The sequence below is a fragment of the Branchiostoma belcheri genome, unplaced genomic scaffold (assembly GCF_001625305.1).
Source record: "Branchiostoma belcheri isolate BF01 breed outbred unplaced genomic scaffold, Haploidv18h27 scaffold8, whole genome shotgun sequence".
NCBI classification, from domain to species: domain Eukaryota; kingdom Metazoa; phylum Chordata; class Leptocardii; order Amphioxiformes; family Branchiostomatidae; genus Branchiostoma; species Branchiostoma belcheri.
Window position 1 is genome coordinate 3,527,782 of NW_017804464.1, and position 15,117 is coordinate 3,542,898.

The 15,117-nt window shown below is 37.4% G+C and overlaps 1 protein-coding gene across 1 annotated transcript in view; it reads right to left on the minus strand.

The window, feature by feature from the left end:
• Nucleotides 1-15,117, minus strand: part of LOC109486244 (thioredoxin domain-containing protein 12-like) — a 98,920-nt gene that overhangs the window by 44,467 nt on the left and 39,336 nt on the right. The window contains exon 3 of the mRNA XM_019789977.1: nucleotides 7,875-7,927. Coding sequence (XP_019645536.1) covers nucleotides 7,875-7,927 — 53 coding nt within the window. The remainder of the gene's footprint in view (nucleotides 1-7,874; nucleotides 7,928-15,117) is intronic.

Below are 15,117 nucleotides of genomic sequence, written 5' to 3' on the forward strand. Positions count from 1 at the left end.
AAGGTCTCCACCCCAACTGTCTTCTCAGAGTTGTAAAAGGCGCAATATAAGTTATATACAAAGTCTTTTATGAAGCCCTAGAAGAGGCAGGCTATAAACCGCACCACAAAATGACCACAAAACAGGCACAAAAGAGATCATGAATGCAAGATCAGCAAGGACAAAGTACATCAACTACAGCTATCCACCGGGCATCCCTCACGCACCGCTGATGCCAGATTACATCTTTCCATAACAATGGCAGGACTTCTTAGCTGGAAAAGCCCCTGATTGATATCTTAGGAAGCAATAAGTTTGGGCACCCCGGATATTTGGATGGGATTCATCTTGTGTTATCAGCAATCTGGACACGACAAATAGCCCCTGCCCTTACTGAAACTGCATAGTAAGGTTTTTCACTGGTCTTTATCCACAAAATGGGTCGTGCTGTTGCTATTACAGGGTTTACAAGGAGTGAGAGTTTACTAGGAGCCTCTTAAAGAAAGTTTTAAGGTTATGGTATAAACTAAAGCTGCTAACACCCAAATGCCACATTGTTTTATGTGGCCAAGGCTTGGAGAGTAATTGTCTAGTGTACTTTGGGTGGCGTATAAAATGTTGCAGTGGAAAATGTTAAGAAAGAAAAGCAAAGAAACAAACTAGAAAAGTATGTATTCAAAACTCTACACTAAATGAAAGTACAGGAAGGAATCTGGTTACTTCATATGAATAATCTCTCTATATAAAATTAACAAAAGTATAAGCTGCAATTCATTGTAGCTTATTCTGGACTTGTTATAGAGATTTTGACATCAAAAATCCAAAAATTCGTTCAAAATGGGAACTTGTCATGTTAAATTACATAATGAACAAGTGGCATCGTGGGCAAGGCAAAAGAATTACACAAGGAATTCAAAATTTGAAGATACAAGCTATTTCATTTGTTGACAAAAATGGTATGTGAAGTAAGGATTAAAAATTCACTAACATTTTGCCAAACAGTCCTCACTCATAGGTCTATTCCTAATGGGATGAAGGGCTCTGTAGAGTTGTCAATATTTATTGAGCTGAAACATTTGCAGAACAGCCTGGATCAGACCAGATTAAGGTACAAACATGTACAGCCTATTCATACTGATTGGTTGTGATGCCACCCTGACAGAAACAAGCACTTTATTCGTCTGACCACCAACACCAAAAACCAAGCTCCTGATTAGACCTGAGAGGACTAAATTTCGGCCTCTCTTCATTTACTCTCAATCCCCCCAATCACAGGTTTCCTGGTCAAGATGACTGCTTCTTGTCATGACTTTTACTAATTGGGGTTAGGCTGTTTACGTGACTTGAATCAATCAAACCAGGGTTAAATGAGCTCAGTGTACTTTCTTCCCCCATAGATTACTATAATGGGAGGTGCTCTAACATTGGACGCTTTTTCACGTGTTCAAACTCATGGCGCTCCATCACTAGTTGTCAGAGAGTGGTCAGGTTTTGCTGAATGAATTTTTGAAACATTCAAGGAAAGAAGATATTTGGATAAGAAAATACTAGTAATGCAGGAATTCCATACTGTTCACGATCACTGTAACTTAGGGCATCCCCCGTTATAAAAGTAGCAGTGAGTGAAAGGTTATGACATTCTTCACACCTATGGTTATAATACATCAAGTTAAAACATAGAGCGACTTTTTAGTTATATGCAGCATATATAAAATGTAGCATTAACAAACACAAAACCTTTTTAAAATCACAGACAATGGTGGATGGTGAACATACATACAGCAAACATTGGTGTAACTCTTGTAAAGACGTCTCCTGCCTTCCAGTACAAGTATACCAAGGTGAATATGACATGAACAAGTTTGGAGCTTTGACGAGAAAGTTATTGACCAAGAGCTAATCATAGTTACGTTATCTTCCTCGAAGCAGTCACACAAAAATTTGTCCTATATTTGTCAAAAATCAATGCTACAACCTTGGTGCCCCAGAGGACTTTTTCTGGCAGACATCCAACACTGTGAATCATAGTATGAATTTGACTGGTCCAGTACACTGCATACATCCTAACTCTTGGAGACATACCAAAAAGTATTCCAGGCTTCTACTCTACTTGTCATGTAACAGATATCATTGCTATTTAAAATAATCTGACCTTCATCAGATAAGGTCTCATCCCTTTTTCATCCTGACATATCTGAATAAAGATACCGCACAGGAGTCGGTAAGTCTGCTCGGTAAAACGTCAGTTATTGCATCTTTCGGCTGAATCCTTCCTTCCAAAGGTGCTGAAAAGGTTAGCGCTTAATACAAATGTACAATGTCTCAAACAAGGACAACGTTGGCTCAAGGCTGGTACATAGGTGGAAAATCTTTGGAGGATTCAAAGGGAAGAACTGACATTTACAGATTTGCACTTAGTTGATTACGTTATCTAGATCTAGACTTGGGCTATGTTTGGATATAATTACCGCTTGCAGATACACATTGCTGGAATGGATGTTGTTACTGTAACAGCAACATTGATTAAAAGTTCAGGATGGCCCCGGGTAATGCTAGGTTTGGGACAACGTTGGGATCTGGACTGCTTACCCATTCGATTTTCTGATTAAATCGTGGTGTTATTGAGTACTTCATCACTACTTTTACAATGCCATGCAATCGTCGCAATGATTACAGCTTGCTTCAACAATAGTGTGACAAATATCGAACTTTGTAAGAGAAGGGTGTTGTGTTTTTTTCAAGAAGTAGAAATTGCTGCCGTTACATCATTCAAGAATTCTCAGTCTTACTTTGATTGATAACTTTTTTATCCATTAGATACCCCTCCACCTAACATTTAGTGCACTAAAGGTAATACCATAGAGTTCTGTGTAGGTAAGATACAGTCATAGGGCTCAATATTCACCAAAATGAACACTAAGTCTTAACACACACACATATTAAAGCACTAAATCAGATACTTTTTGATAGGTGATCAGATCATTCAGATTGTGTTACGTGCAATATAAGGTAGTCAAGACATGCTATAGCTAGCAGGCCATATAACATTGTACCTGTATAAAACTTGGCCTTCCATTCAGTAAATGCAACACTGTTATTATGTTAACCGAAGGAAAATATATCATTTTTGCTCTGTTTCCTCTTCTTCTCCATTAAGGTCAATACCTGAACCAAATGTCTGTCACCATGGTAACTAGTGTTGGCTTACATAATGTTGCAATTTTATAGCAGGAGGGATTTAGACTCCTGTCTGACCATATACCGTATAGGAATGTGCTTGAGTAAGAATTAACAGAGCAGACCATATGCGAAGGTAAATTAACATAGTGCATTAGCTTTGCAGCTGTTTCTAGTTTCAAATATTCCTCAATTTTGACCAACGTTTTTTATTGCTGGGTTTGAAACAAGAATGTCAAGTCTGATGCCAACAAGGAAAATTACTTGTATGTCTTGTCTAAGCTCAGCACATGTCTAATGCGGCGCACAAAACAAGTCCCGACATATTGATGGAAACTCCTGATTTGTGATTTTCATATATATGCTAATCGTGAATTTCATCATAAACTCAGACTTTCCCGGAGTCACTGCCGCGTCCTCAAGGTCAATGACCCCCCACAGGGATATCTGGCTCCGTGCAGTTCTGGTATATGCAAAAATATCTGACCAGCGGTGGGCAGCATACGATTGATTAGGCAGGTATGTATATCAGGCAGGTCAGAAAGTGTGTGTATCGCTGTCCTTAATACGGAGGAAATATCGATCCACACATGGAGAAATGTGTTATCAGGGAGTCGTGGGTGTGACCATTAGTCCCTTCAATCAGTCAATAACGTATAACCCCCTCCAATAACTATTCATCATCAAACCAAATATGGTCTAGACTGAGCTTTCTGAAGGCCAAACACATTTGTGATTAATATTTCAACTCAAAAAAAGTCTCTTTGTGACAGCCAGTTAATATCTTGCACCTGGCATTATTAATAAAAGAGCAACAGTTACCATACATGGAGTGATCTTAGTTTGATACAAATTTGTGCTCACAAATAAAAGCTTTGCACTTAAACAACAAAGTACTGGTATTTCTTCAAAACAACTACATCAATGCAATTTTTAGGGCTTGGAAACCAGATTTTTCAAAGTCTATATTCTAGACTTAGTCATTTATCTACATACTAAGTCGAAATATCACTGTCCCAAATGTATATTGACAGTCACAGAGCAAAAGTGCCCAAAATTCTGGCGACAAACAGATACTGGAAGGACCTGGATTGATTTTAAGGGTATCACCCATAAAATAAAAGACTAATCTTGTGGCTTGTTTCTGCAGTTTTAAATGCCTAAAGTATGAAATACTGATTCAAATGTGCTAATGTGGGAAAGTATGTATCAATATCATACAGATTGCCTTATTCAGAATATTTCTAGTTTTGCCCACCTGAAATTACATTGGATGCCTTTCAATGAGTGTAATTCAGATTTGCCAACGTGAGTAAGACTACTATAAGATCATCTACGTTTGGTTGTTTCTGTAACACAGACAATCATCTCCAGTAGGTCACTAGCCCAGTCTGATATCACCTGTCATGACCCACTCCGGCCCCAATATCTTATCAATCACAGGCCACTGACTGTCAATTTGTCAACATTATCAGCATTTGTTGGACAGATATTACCCACATAATGGCCTAGTCACATTTGTTTAAATAATTATTTCCTCCTCTTTTCCCACAAGAGGCTATACAACTCCACCGTACAGAGAACAATGATATTGTTGTTCATTCAACAATATCAGTATTTCATTGAATTATTCACACAACTATTGACCAACATGTAATTATGTATTGATCAATTTGATTCAATACAAGATCGTTCAATCCAACCCTGTAAAATAGGGTTTCAATAGGTGATTCTCCCCTAGTTTTCCACACATGAAGCTATACGGTACTCAGACCTATATCATTGTTGATTTATTCTTCCGAGATAAATTACATGGTAATCTTGGGACGGGTCAATATCGATTGATTATATAGCAAATATAGAATGACTGATACCTCCTGCGATCTAAATCATCAATTAAGCACTGGGAGGGGATATCGAATTCCCCTTAAATGCCACGAGATGCCTCAAATTTGAAGACACTGACCCATAAAACAAGGCAGATGAGTGGACTGTTGTCTTAAATGAAGTGTGACCTATTTCTGTTATCGATTGTATTCTTCACAGTTATCCAGAGCCTTCTGTAGTACCCAGAGTCATCCAAATGGCTTCAGAGGAAACTTGTTAATTTATTTTGTACATGCATATATGATATTAATTTTGTAAAGTTCAGAAGACAATTCCTTAGAGAGAGTTCCACAAAAGGAAGATGTATGTTTTTGAGGCAAAAGGTAAAGAAAAATAATGAAATGCCTGAGGCAAAGGATAAATAAATGGCTTACATTGTATCATTTCATGGTGTGAAATGCAGTAAATGTCTTTAATTTGGCATGGCTCATTATTGGGGATTCACCAGTGGCCATCAAATTACCTGGGGTTTATCATGATATCATGAAATTTATCTTCCATGACCTGGTAAGCTTTTAATATCAATGCCTTTCTAGCATTTTAACCTCAAATTCCACCTTTTGTCAGTCTGTGGTTACATATTTCCCTCACTTTCTGTCACTCTACTGTATTCAAACAACTACAGACATAAAAGCAAACAAACAAATTATACTTGAAACAAAACCTCCATACACAGAGGCTATCAGCTCCAATCATACTGGGACTTCGCTAAGGGTTTTCCAGATGACAGCACGAAATCTACTTCTTGGCAAAACCCTGGCAGACACACAAGATACCAGCAGAATGGCTATTTTTCTCCAATACTGTACAAATGGCAGCATCAGCTTAGGCGTAGGAAAAAAAAATTACGCTTCCTGTTTCCTGACCGACCCTAGAAAAAACTGCCGAAGATAGCCTTTTTTTGGGGTGGACCCCTAGCCCTGCAAAGGACATCAATTTTACAAGGTGATCCACCTTTTCTAGTTCCATGATCTGACACCTGAGTGATGAAACATTGTACAATTGTAACATTGACATAATATATATATAAAAGTATCCTCATGCAAGTTTACTTTGTTAAACTGTATTGTGTAAGTTGGATCACAAGTTGGATCACTAGCTATAGAGATTGTCAAAATCTAACTTAAAAAAAAAAAAGATAATTCCTTCGAATTCCTACCGACCCTAATTTTTTCAGGACTGAAACAGCAAACACAACATTTCTTTCCAAGGCCTTAGCCCTGACCCCCTGCCAAATGTTTGCATCGATCTAGCACCCAGGTTAGATCCTCTGCAAGGCATCCCATTACAACATGGAGTCTCCTGTATTGAACCCTGCGATACCTTCAGCATCACTGTAAGTAATACAGGAGCTCTCCATCAGCTGAGTGGCAGCAGGAAAGGCCAAGTCTACATGGCAGCCTAGCTAAGACCTCTTCACACCTGAAACATTCTCAAAATCAATACATCCCTACGCAGCTCAATTTCAGCATGTACTGGTAATACAGTGGTATGTCAGGTTTCAGCATACACAAAAGACCCAGAGTAAGCTAGACATTTCTAGATATAAGATTCCAGCATTTGTATTCCCCACAGTCAGGAAAGGTGAACCAAAGTGTAAAGAAATCAACATTTACTGTACGGTAACACGAAAGACACAAAGTAAGCTAGACATTTCTTGATATAAGATTCAAAGGCTTGGCATTACAGCATTTGTATTTCCCACATAGTCAAGAAAGGTGAACCAAAGTGTAAAAGGTATCAACAAAAGCTGTATTTGCCTTTAATGCAAAATCACAAGACTCATTCAATCTTGGTCATTGCTACAGGATAGCCATATAACACACTGCACGCTAAAAGCTTTTGCACAAATGCTTTACACGAAATAGCTAGCATTGGATTTGTCAGTATGCCGCAACTCAATGGGCGCTGTATTGATAAAAGCTCATGTGGCCAAGATAGATAAAACTTCTTTTACATATATATCACCTCCAGGAAAAAGGTTTCAGCTTTCTCGTTATCGTTTCGCACTTGGTGGTGCCCCCAATTTGACCCTATGGGGAAGTTATCTTTACAGAATGATCTGTAATTACATCCTGAAAAGATGTCTGGTTAGCTGAGACATTTGTTTTTGCTTCTTTTCATACCCTAGGGATGGAAGAGTACAATGTAGGAAAGGAAACGTGCTAATGCAAGGGTCAGCCTACATGAAAGCCTTACTACAAGAATGGCCTCAATTTTCAAACTCATGTAGCATTTCCATGATCTAATTCCACGTTTACCCAAACCCATGAACCGTACACAATAAGATGTGAGGGCTGCCTTTGAAATCAATGGATAACCAGTGCATTGCGTGCCCAAGGTTGAAATAACAGCCTTAGGTTCCTAATACGTGTTACAAGAAAAATGGGCAGCTTCATTCAAAGTGGAGCTTTCCCTAGTTTGACCTCCTACTTAGTGCATTATCTGCAAATTGGTATTAACTTAACTAGATGAACTGCATTGGCTGTAACAGGCTAGAAGTTGTAACAGGTGCTGACTGTGTCCTGATATTGGAATGCAGAACATGTTAGGTGTATTTGCGACGCTGCATGGTCCATAGTTTTTACAGCCACTGAAATATGAATTCAACTTAACGGCAAGATTGCAGCAGTCATAAAATACACCCCAAGGTGTCTCTTGTGGTGAGCTTCTTCTTGCATAGAGAGCTGATTTACTTTCAGAACTAAAATCACAGTGGTTTTCAATTTACTGCCAATTGAAAGCAGAACCTTCCACCAAATACCCTGTACATCAAAATTAACTCAATTAGCAGTTCAGCCAATAGGAAGCAAACAGAACGTTCCACTGACCTTTACATGCTCCGCACCAGGACTTGTGGATCAGCAGCAACAGAGGTTTTTTCCTGGAACATAAAAAATAAACCATCAGATTAATTGCTAACTATACATTTTGTATACACACACATACATGTAGAATTGTAGTACAAGGCTTTGAATTTGATTAATTTACTTTATATATCAATTATGATTGGTTGTAACCAATATCTATTAAGCCCCAAGCATTGTATATAATGAATAAGCAAACAAATAAATGAAACCGATAATTTTCTACTTCAAAGTGTATTAATACCACAGACTTGCCACCAGTACAGTTCTGCATGTAGCTATATATGAAAGATGGGACTCGGCCACATCAATAGTAATTTCCAAGGGACCTGGGATTTGCAAGGCTGTACAGATGGCAACACCTTTAATATAGAACAGAGATTGGCCTGGAGTGAAACATGGCACTGCACTTTGTCTCATACAGTTTTGATACAACACCCACACCGAATTCAATAACCATAAAACATGCATATCAAATAGCTACCGGCATTGCAAACATAAGGCAACAAGATCATAATCAAAGGATCCGAATTGCTTTCTTTTTAATGAGTCATGGTTCAAGTTTAAGTAACAACTAGAGTTCGCCGATCTCATACCTTCGCCAAATTATGATGTTAATCTTTATGACTGACAAATTATAGATTAGATTATTTCCCCCTGATTTAAGAAATAGGAACCTGATTTTCATGAATTATATCATTTTATCATAATCTCAACCAAAAGACAGTCTTATATTAACAAACAATGCATTCTAGCATTTCCTAATAAATTATGCAAAGGAGGTCCTGATTTGAATAAATTATGTTTAATGATGTTCACCTCAATTTAACTTTCAAATACCACAAGTATGAAATTCCAGGCAGTTATCATTACATAATTATAAAATTTTCTCATTAATTATGCAAATTAAGTCATTATTAACATAATCAATATCCTCCTGTGTTTCTCTCGTTGTCAATTACCAATGTCACAAGCTTCAATTGTCCTATCATAGAATGCAGATGATTTATAGAATTTCCCCATGAATTATGCAAATTACATCCATATTTGAATAATTGTCACATAATTATATTAAGCATCACGTAAGCTACCTACATACCAAAAATCACGACGATCCGTCAACTGGTTCTTGAGTTATCCCCTTTTGAATATTTTCAAGAATATATCCCTGCAGTTCCAGAGCAAGCCGCTAGGGGGACCAAACTCACGTCACTTCTTCCCCAGCACAAGAGCTACCTACCATCCAAATTTCATCACCATAGCATGTCTAGATCATGAGATATCAAAACCGGAAGTTCAGCTGCAGTACCATAACAAGCCGCTAGGGGGTCCAAAATCTAATCATTTTGAGGTCTCATCAAGACCTACCCACCTACCAAGTATCAAGACAATGCATCAAGGCCTTCTCAAGTTATCGTGTTGACAGACAGACAGACACACACACACATACACGAACGCCCCTGAAAACATAACCTTCTTGGCGAAGGTAATTACAGCAATACCAATGCCATTATGAATGACAGGTACTTTGGTAAAAAAAACAACTTTTACCTTATCACATATGTACATGTAATTATGTTGAAGTAAAGGAAAGTAATCTTCAATTTCAGAGAAAAATCTTGTAACTTATAAGACGCAATATATCAAGCAAACCTTCCTCTGCAACTGTGAGCTTCAATTTTCCCTCATCAGCTTTTCCAAATCCCTTCTATACATCTTTGCCAGGAATAACAGTTTTGTGATAATACTATAATCCTCAAAATATGCAATAAAACTTCTCACCAAATCTTACCCACATATGAATGCCCTGCAAAATGTCTGGGAACCAGAGGGGAGGGGATCACAGGGTGCAATTATTGGAAAAGGGCTTTGCGGAAAATCCTGATATGTAGGTTTCCAGCTGTGTAGCATACAGGCTTCCTGTTGCAATCATATCACATGGCCCTTAGCAAATTGTGTGTAAAATATGAAACCGCAGATAAGGAGGTCAAGTATTAATAAACAGAGGGGGTTGACCATGATTTATTGTGGAAGCAGTAAGTGACTTTCAGTGGAATGTAGCCAGGTTGTTACGCTGGCAAAACCATCATCCTCCTGAAAAATTTGTAGACCCCTGCAAGTTTTGATATGGAACTCAAGAAAGGGCATGGAATTTACCATGTACTAGAGAAAATCAGGAGGTACAGAAATGACAGAATGTGATGTGTAAGACTGAATCTGCCGAAAGCCCTTCCCCATAATAATCCACATACAGTAACTTCTAGCTTGCACACTGCAAGCGTAATCTTCTAGCTTGCATGGTGCAAGCACAGTTAATTGTGAATGCAATATGTACATTACATATTCAAATTTTGACATTTAAAATGGGGACGTTACATAATTCTATGTATGCTAGGCAGTTCAGTGCCTGACATCAATTTCATCCCCAATGGCAGTGATTCTTTCATTGGAAAAACCAACTTATCAAAATGCCCCCCATGGAGGGTACAAAAAGGGGTTATCGTGAGACTGTTAATGCATTTAGGACAAGTCTGTACGTACAAGTTCTCTTGCCCCTAGGCCTGGTGTTGAATGATAATTACGCAGACAATTGTATCACTGGAAAGCAGTCTGACTGAATCATACCTGTCCTTGGTGCTGAAAAGTTTGTTATGGTTAATAAGTACTGAATGGAAACTTTTTTCTTGCTATACAATGAAATGATTATGTTTACCAAAGGGGAACATGTTTTTGCTCAGTTTCTTCTTCTGTTCGAAACAAATAAGGTCAATGACCAGGACCAGACGTCTGTTACCATGGTAACTGGTGTTGGGTTACATTATGTTTTAAGTGTCATGCAGAACTGCATTCAAGAGGAGTGTTTAAGTATAAACAACACAGCAGTTTGTTCAGCTGGGCTATCTGAAGGTAAACATGATGCATTTCCTTTGCAAATTCTAGTTCTTTATAGATTTTCTGTTAAGAAAGTAGGATTTTATAGCCATGTACACTTATGGGCTGAAAACATTTATCGCCATTTACATACACGAGCAATGACCCATACTTAATGACAACCGTAATGAAGGGATGTTTCAAAGGGGCGGCAAGGAGCAACTATTGTTCAGTTAAAAACCATACATATCAAATCACGGGTGTGTATGTGGGTTGGTAGGGGCCAAACCAATGTATTGATCGAGGAGGTATATCAAATGCAAAATTCAATATGGGGCCGCAAGCATCTGTTTCATACTGTTCCATACTCTGTCTGTTCCTAGATAGGTTCTAGCTGGGATCAATACTTGCGGACTTTATTGTCTATTACTTAAAGGTAAGCCATTAGGATAAATTTTTCAGAAGCCTCGGCAGTGGAGCGCAGAATATTCATCTTATGATTAAACATTGCCGATACACATGATGGGTTCAGAGGGCCTAATTAATGTGCAATTATTCTACCTTGATGTTTCTTTAATGCTTCCAACTTTTACTGCAAGATTCTGGCTGGAATACCCAAGTCACTGTTACATGCAGACTAGTACTATTAATGCTAGATATCAAATCAGCAATTTTCGAAGGATAAAATTACCACAAAACTATTCCAAATTTGTGACTTATTGAGAACGGTGAGAAGAATTATCAAAAGGATTAAGTTGTGACCAACTAATTGCCTTTCGTTTTAGTTATAAAACATCAAACTGCATGATCATTGTAATTACAAACCCATATTTGATATTTGATACACAGCAAACTGATCTATACTATAGCTGATAGGCCACCTGTGCTAGCAAAGAAAAAAACACCTTAGGCCACACCAATTTAATTTCTTGGTTAACGGATTTTTCTAGAAAAAAAATGGAGCGGGCGGGCGAAATAAAAATAAAAATAAAAATTTGAGACCACCTGCCATACAGCCATGTAGTAAGCAATCCATTAAGTTAAGTTACAAAATGATATTATATTAGACACTTATTGAACTGAAAGGACCATTATTACATGTACATGAGCAACTTCTCTTACATCCCTTTACAATTATTCGTATTATTTTGCAAGATACACATCTTTACTGTATGAACAACAAACTGTCAGTTGACAAGACTCCCATCCAACTGGTTTCACTTTTATTCATCTTTCAAAGTTCCAAAGAGTGGTTTAAATCAGGGTGCTCTGTTCAGATCCCATTGTTTTCTTACAGTTCAGGGCACACAGCTTACCACTGGGCTGGGCATTCTATTGTGTCTGGCTGATATGGAAGTTATTTAGAGCTTGAAATTTACAATATCCTAAATATATACTTTAGACAAATTTCCAGGAATGTGTAAAAGTTATTGGCAAAAGAATTAACTACTTTTACAGATATTTTATTTCTTTTTTTTATCTTTTCCCAACTCCCAAATACTACCGGTAGTATACATTTTATATTTCCCATTATACACTTTAGGTATGCTACAGATACATTATACATAGCCATCATTCAAACAAATAGCCACAATGACACACTCTTCAAGTTGCCACAAATTCAATGGTCTAGGGTTTCACTATAAAGTCTTTGATGTATGGGGATTTTTATTTGTAGGGGGAATCATTTTATTAAACATTTAGATGTAATAATTGATGCATCATTTGCAATTGTACTCCTGTTTATAGGTATCTAAATAAGATGTAACTTTGTTAGAATGCCACATGCACATGTAGTATTTTTCACAGAGTAATTTCTATAATTAAAAGAAACTGTTTCCCCCTACTCGAAGTGGACTCTTCCGACCATGAGAAAGTTGCTTTAGTGAATGGACTTACGTGCATGGAGGACTTTTTGCTTTGCCAAATTCCCATGTTTGTGGTAGGATTTTGTAGTTTTTGAGAGTAATACAGTTTGTGATGTCAGAATACATTGTTATGTCGTGTTATTTTTACATATTCCCTGGAAAAAAGATCGTTTTGAAGGTGTGTGTGCATGTGCCGCCCAGGCCGAGTTTATACGTTCGGCCGATTACTTTTAACGCCCGTTACTAGCACATGTTTCCGACACAATACGTGTTTCTAAATGAAATATAATATATATCTAAAAGGGAGATGATATGTTGTTACAGGCACGATGACTTAGTAAATCTGCCGTACGTTTGACTGTCGTCAGTGAAGTTTTGTCCCATGAATGGTGACATGTGCAAAGGGGGTGGGGGGCGAGTTCTATATCAAAAGAATTTTTTTTTGACGAACTTTTGAAGAGGCAACCTAGCTTTCCGAACAAATTGCACACAGAAAAATGTTTCTGCCTTGAAGCAATGTATTTTTAACGCTGTTAACTATGCCCAAATTTTGAAAAATTACAACGTACGGGGTGGATTTTGGGGCCCCAATTCGGGACCCGAGAGTATGGATTTTTGTTCTGTTTTTATTTTTATTTCATTTTGGCAAAAAAACGAAGCGGCGAATCCGTTAACCAAGGAAATAAATTGGTGTGGCCTTATCAACTTTGTCCTTTCTGAGGCAGTTTTTCTTGTACCAACTGGGAGCTGTTTCCAGTATTGCATGGCACGGATAAAATATACAATCTGAAAACATTCTTTTGTCGGAATCAAGAGGACTGATGTTCTCTTTTGTTCAAAGAGCAGCTTCACAAGATATTGATTTGTTCTATACTTTACATGACGTCCCTAGGGACTGCATTAGCTCCTTTCTAATAGCTTTGTCAATACAATACCCGCAGTAAAGACTTTTACATTTTGATTGCCAGCCTTGCATTTTTCTTCCTTCACATGGGGATTAAATGATTGAAATTTTCCCTCAATCCGAGTGAAACTTAATGAACTGAATGGGGTGATCAAGGAAAGAGTGCTGTTCATACATGTATATAGATTTATTGACTTTTCTACTCATAAATTTCAGTCTAATTGTTTTGTTTGTTATCCTTGATGGTGTTATGGCAAACACCTGGATGCTAGTAATATATTAATATAATATTTGATTTGTAAATGTTAATATGGCAAAACTGTATAGAAATATTACACAATTCCTCTTAATGATAGGTATATCTTGTGACTAAAAGAACTGTAAAAATTAGAATACTTCCCACCATATATTATAAAGCTGTACCTTAAAGATAAAAAAGAAATTAGACAAGCATGTAGGATAGTTGGAAAAACAAGAAAATTGATATTATCTATGTAACGAAGAGATTAAAATTAGATATTAAGTTCATCAGAGGAAATCAGATTTTCAGTTCAGCAGGCTTGCTGGTACAAATCAGTATTATAACAACATTAACATGTTATCACAGCAAACATAGAGGCACGCTGAGTTTCTGTTTGTTGATAATTAAGATTGACACCCGGAGGCTGCCTAGAGCTCGGAAATGAATGAATCAGGAAGGCAAAGTAGATAATCCAGCTCCCTGCACAACTTGACACAGTTATTACCCATTCATTAACAAACCAGCAGCAGAAGGCAGTCATTACAGAACTGATATGTCAGCACAGGAGGCTCGCTGTTCCAATACCTCGTGGGACAGCTCAAATAACTTCTGCCGCTGTTTCAATAGATATCGCCATTCCTCCGGAGAATTACCAAACCTAAGCCTAATTATTTCATTAATTTTTAACACTCAGGTGCTGTCATCAGCATCCTTTCTTGAAAACCTGCCTGCTATATAACACATCAAACTCATTGGATTTAACAACTTTGAATACATTACACACTTTTAGTAGAATCAGTTGTGACAGTTTCACTTAGAAATATTCAAACTTTAAAAGTTTTGAGCAGTTCAACGTTCTAGAGGGAGTTGGCTTGCCAAGGTTTTAGTTATTTATGAGTTTTCATTTTGGTTATAATTGATACCCATGTGTGCAGAAAATCTTGTATAACAAGATTAGTTTTATAAGCTGGCAGTTATCATTGAAATTTCAAATGAAGATGTCACAGTCCACGAGAAAGTAATTAGAATTATCAATCATACTCAGGAGAGTTAATCCTGAGAAAATTATCAGTGTTGATAAACGACTGCATGTTGGTATGGAGTATATTAAAAAGTAAAGACTCTCTCCCTCAGGGGAAAACATGTGAGAGTTTTCTAATTACTTTTGGGGGAAGTTTTGAGTCATACAAGCATGTCATATGGCACCAAGTGGCTTACTGAAAAACTCATATTTGCGTCTCTGAAAATACCAATGGAATTAAAATATGCTAATAGGTGATGTCAATTAGAACTCTTATGAGGAAAGCTTCAAATTCATGTCAT